Below are 4,259 nucleotides of genomic sequence, written 5' to 3'. Positions count from 1 at the left end.
ACACAACACTGCATGGTGGTGACATTATATATGAAAGAATAGTTGATAGTCCTGTGTGCTGTTTAAATAATATTTTGCTATGCTAAACATGCTAAATGCATTGAAATTCCTTTACACAGTTCCTGACATCCTATTCAGTCACTCCATCAACTTTATTTAAATAATGCAAATTCCAGAATAATTGTGAAGAAGAATTTTTAATTTTCACATTTAAAATAGCATCTTCTGAGGGTTGAATGTTTACATATACTATATATATTATTGTCCTGCTGAAAGGTCTGTCTGCATGCAAGATTAGGCTGCTGCTGATGTCTGGATTGGAGACTTTTCACTCAGTTTATTCTGTATTTGTTTCAACTTAAATTATTTTAATATATAAATATGTTATTCTCCTTCACTATTTGACCTTGAGACATCAAACAAACATATACACCACCGCAATTGGCCAGGGAGCATAATATGTTTTTAAAAAGATGTCAGTTGGATGTAAAAAGCATGCTTTGACGGATATCACATGAGGGAAAATAGTCCTCATACTAGACTCCATACTCCATGACCAGATTTTTTCATTTTGAATTTCAAACGAATTAAATAAATTAATCTCAGTTTCACTCTCACTCTCTCTCTTCTGTTGTCAGTCACTTGACAAAGAAAATGAGGAAGTCAATGCAGGTGTACATTACATGGGCTTAGTCAAGGGATTTTTTTACAAAGAGAGAGAGAGAGAGAGAGAGAGAGAGAGAGAGAGAGAGAGAGAGAGAGAGAGAGAGAGAGAGAGAGAGAGAGAGAGAGAAATATGACTGTGTTTTCTCGTAACCTCCTTTTCTCATCTTTACTGAATTATGCCCGGAAGACCAGCTTGCACATGTTCAAAACACACTCCCCATGAAATTGCTTACTTCCTGACATCAATAGATGTCCTAAGAACTTAGTGATACTCAAGTTATTAGGTATGGTCCATGTACTCTGGCCCTTGATGGAAAGAGATATGCAATACACTCAACTGTCCCCTCCCATGAAAAACGTTGACTTGGGTATAATGGGTGCCATACTGTCCATGCAATTTACAGTCACTTTTGCACAAATGACACAGCTCTCTGTGTCTCTGGGGAAACACCCATGGGCTCGCTCCTCCTCATCAGCTATGGCTGTTCTTCAGTAGTGTTACGGGAAGGATACAACATTGCGCAACGCAACTCAAACGATTCGTTCGTGTTGCGTCTGCCACAACAGTTACTGTAGCTTCCAGTATTATCAATGGAACTGGCTACACCAGATACAGTATGATAGCAGCGTGTACTGTCCGTTTTGAAAGAAAAATGAAACTTCTATTTTTATCCTCTGCGAATGGAGTGTTATTACTCTGCAGTTTCTTTTCCTATTCTCCATTAGCTTTGCCGATCACTGTCAACTCCTGCAATTCCCCAGCATCTAGTTCTTGACTGGCTTTTCCATTGGCTTCAGTAACTGTAGGGAAATAATGATGTGCAGATTACCATGGTGATGGTTGTTCATTGTGAAGGTTAATTAGATTAATGGATAACTGATGGAATGCAGGCTGCAGAAATCTTACCTGTCATATGTCCAGTCCGCCTCTGAAGAACTATGAAAAAAATGGAAACACCCCAACTTATTTTTGATATCACATTTTGCTAAACATGCCAGTTAGTGTGAATAACAAATGTCAAATGTTTTAAATATCAGCTTAAGTGGTCATAGGTGGCGTGTTTCTCTCTGCTTAGCGTACAGTATGATAAGACACATGGGATACTGAGATACTGCACAAGCATTTGGGAAACATTAGTAAGTTGTGGGTTTGTAAGTGACAGTACACATTAACATATTTCTAGACAAAGGAAAAAAACAAACCCTTACCTTTGTAGAGAACCACTGCCCCACAGGCAAGCAGAAACAGAAGAGCCCCTATCAGCAGTCCTGTAGCCCAGCAAGGGAAGGACTGAGGGACTGGAGGGTCTGGAGCTGTAGACTCTGTGTCAGACATAATGAGGGAGAAAGGCTCTCAAATTAATTATCTTCAAAATAACTTCTGTAATGTTAAATAAGCAACTCATATTGCACAATAACTGTTATTAATATATATTGTATTATATTATTACACAGCTCTTCATAATGCTGCAGAATGCTCCGTTGCCTTGAATGGGCCTTCCCAACGTTCAGAGGTCTGATATTTCTTGATAACAGACCGTTGCTAACTAACTATAATATTATTGCTTAATAATAATATTGTTATATTCCTATTAACTACCTGAAGAGAAGAAAAGGATTTAAAACTCTATAAATGAATGAATGAATGATCTAAGAGTGGAATACTATGGGCCATACATGAATGAATGAATGAACAAACAAACAGATGATCCATAGTTAAGAAAAAAAACACAGCCATATCTCACCAACATCAGGCTCCTGCAACACCATCAGAGTGACATTGCTGACTTCCATCGGTACCTGCGTCGCTATAGAGTAAAGGCAGCAGAAAGTGGTCTGGTTGTCCGCCTCGGTCACGTTCCTCAGCTCCAGACTCAGGTTTCCAGCAGCCGCCTGACTGAGGTCCACAGAGGTCCGGTTCTGATACTGAGGAGCCTGGTGTTGAAGCTCCCCCACACCCATATTGATGAAGTGGAGCACCGAAACGTTTCCCTTACTGTCCTCAGCTGTTTGCCAGTAGACCCGGGTGTCCTTCAGAGGGGAGATGAAGCAGGGCAGCAGCACTGACTGGCCCACTGTAGTGTTGATCTGGGAGGCCATACTGAGAGGGAGTGCTGCTGATGAGAACAGAATCAAAGGGCAGTCTTATAAAGAAAATTAAAAACAAAAAGAATTGCTTTATCAACAGCATCAACTACACCCTGCTTCACGACACTCATCCACAGGAACGCGCACCAGCGCACATCCATGTAAAACATTACAAATGACATGATATTATGACATACGTCTCACAATTAGCAGTTATTCACCATCATTTGCAACTTGGTAATGGCGGTTAAAAGTGATTAGGCGAGAGGCACATATGGAGCACAGCTGAAGAGGCACTGTCACAAGCTGTGAGCAGCAACTCCTCTGCAGGATTAATGTCCTTAGGATTTTTATTCATAATCCGAACATTGTTGGGGTAAGGGTTACTTTTTTCAGGCTATGTTTTTGTTGGTAACCTATCGTCAATAGAGAAAGTAACTGTGTATATATATATTTTTTTTCATTGAGTATGAGACCACATTGAAGTTAGTTAAAATAATAGACACGTGACATGCAGATGCAGGTGTAGGCCACATACTCTGCTAGGTCTAATACCTGTTCCATACAGTCTCGAGTGCAAGCAGATTCCTTCAAACGCTGGTGACCATGTGGTGTTTGTGGTGAAGTCACACTGTGCAAAATGACAGGTGTCTCATCGGCCTCCTTGCACCATGTGTCAGATGTTTGATAACGTTTCATAACCAAACCCAATGTGGACAGGACAAACCCCGATGTTTGCTTAAACTATTCACCAGTGACCATGTGTTTTAGATTGCCAATATATAGCCCACTGAATGATGGATGAAGGTGAGAAAGAAAGATTGAGAAAAGCATGGAGAGATGAAGGAGGAGGAGTGAGACTTACTTTCATTTGCAGTGCAGAGGGATCCAAGACCAAGCAAGGGGATCAAGATCAGCAGACACAGGACTGTCATCTTGGGTGCGTCTCTGTTGGAGTACTGTATGTCTCTCTGTTTACCTGCAGTCTCAGCTGGGTGACAATCCTTAGGATAGTACCTGCATGACCACACACAGACAGGAGAACTTTTCCATCTGCACAGGCATTTTAGACTAGGAGCCTACAAATGGAGATATCCTTACGTCTCAGAAACTTACGGATTTGTTTCACTGCAGGATGAGGAACACGTGTTGCTGTCACCGGTATCTCAGCGTGAGTGACTCGTCTTAGCCGAAGGCTCAGACATGAGCGTGCACGTCCTGTCTCACTACAGGGAATTCCCCTAACAGTCCCCTAACTGTCTTACCCGCACAGGAAGCACTGAGAAAGTACAAGGGTATCCCCAACACCTGCTGCACACCCACACATAAAACATACACTGTTTACTTTAGGCTATGTATTGTATTTTTACAGTAACTCATACTGTAGGCAACACTGTTGTGACTTACTGGAACTGCTGTAGATGTGTTCCAGTTTTACATTTCTTAAATCATTTGTATGAGGGAGTGGACATATCCCCACATAAAGAAACAGGTACATTTTTATC

At 41.1% G+C, this 4,259-nt stretch overlaps 1 protein-coding gene across 1 annotated transcript in view; it reads right to left on the bottom strand.

Annotated features, from left to right (window-relative positions):
• The window catches only part of LOC134078923 (uncharacterized), a 21,216-nt gene extending 17,306 nt beyond the window's left edge, over nucleotides 1–3,910 (bottom strand). The window contains exons 1-3 of the mRNA XM_062535089.1: nucleotides 3,871–3,910; nucleotides 3,620–3,771; nucleotides 2,412–2,780 (exon numbers count right to left, since the gene is read on the bottom strand). Of these exons, the coding sequence (XP_062391073.1) occupies nucleotides 2,412–2,780; nucleotides 3,620–3,689 (439 nt within the window). The 5' untranslated portion in view covers nucleotides 3,690–3,771; nucleotides 3,871–3,910. The remainder of the gene's footprint in view (nucleotides 1–2,411; nucleotides 2,781–3,619; nucleotides 3,772–3,870) is intronic.
• Nucleotides 3,911–4,259: the final 349 nt, after the last annotated feature.

The sequence above is a fragment of the Sardina pilchardus genome, chromosome 4 (assembly GCF_963854185.1).
Source record: "Sardina pilchardus chromosome 4, fSarPil1.1, whole genome shotgun sequence".
NCBI lineage: Eukaryota > Metazoa > Chordata > Actinopteri > Clupeiformes > Clupeidae > Sardina > Sardina pilchardus.
Note: the sequence above shows the minus strand (reverse complement) of the source record. Positions and strands in the feature narration are given on the sequence as shown.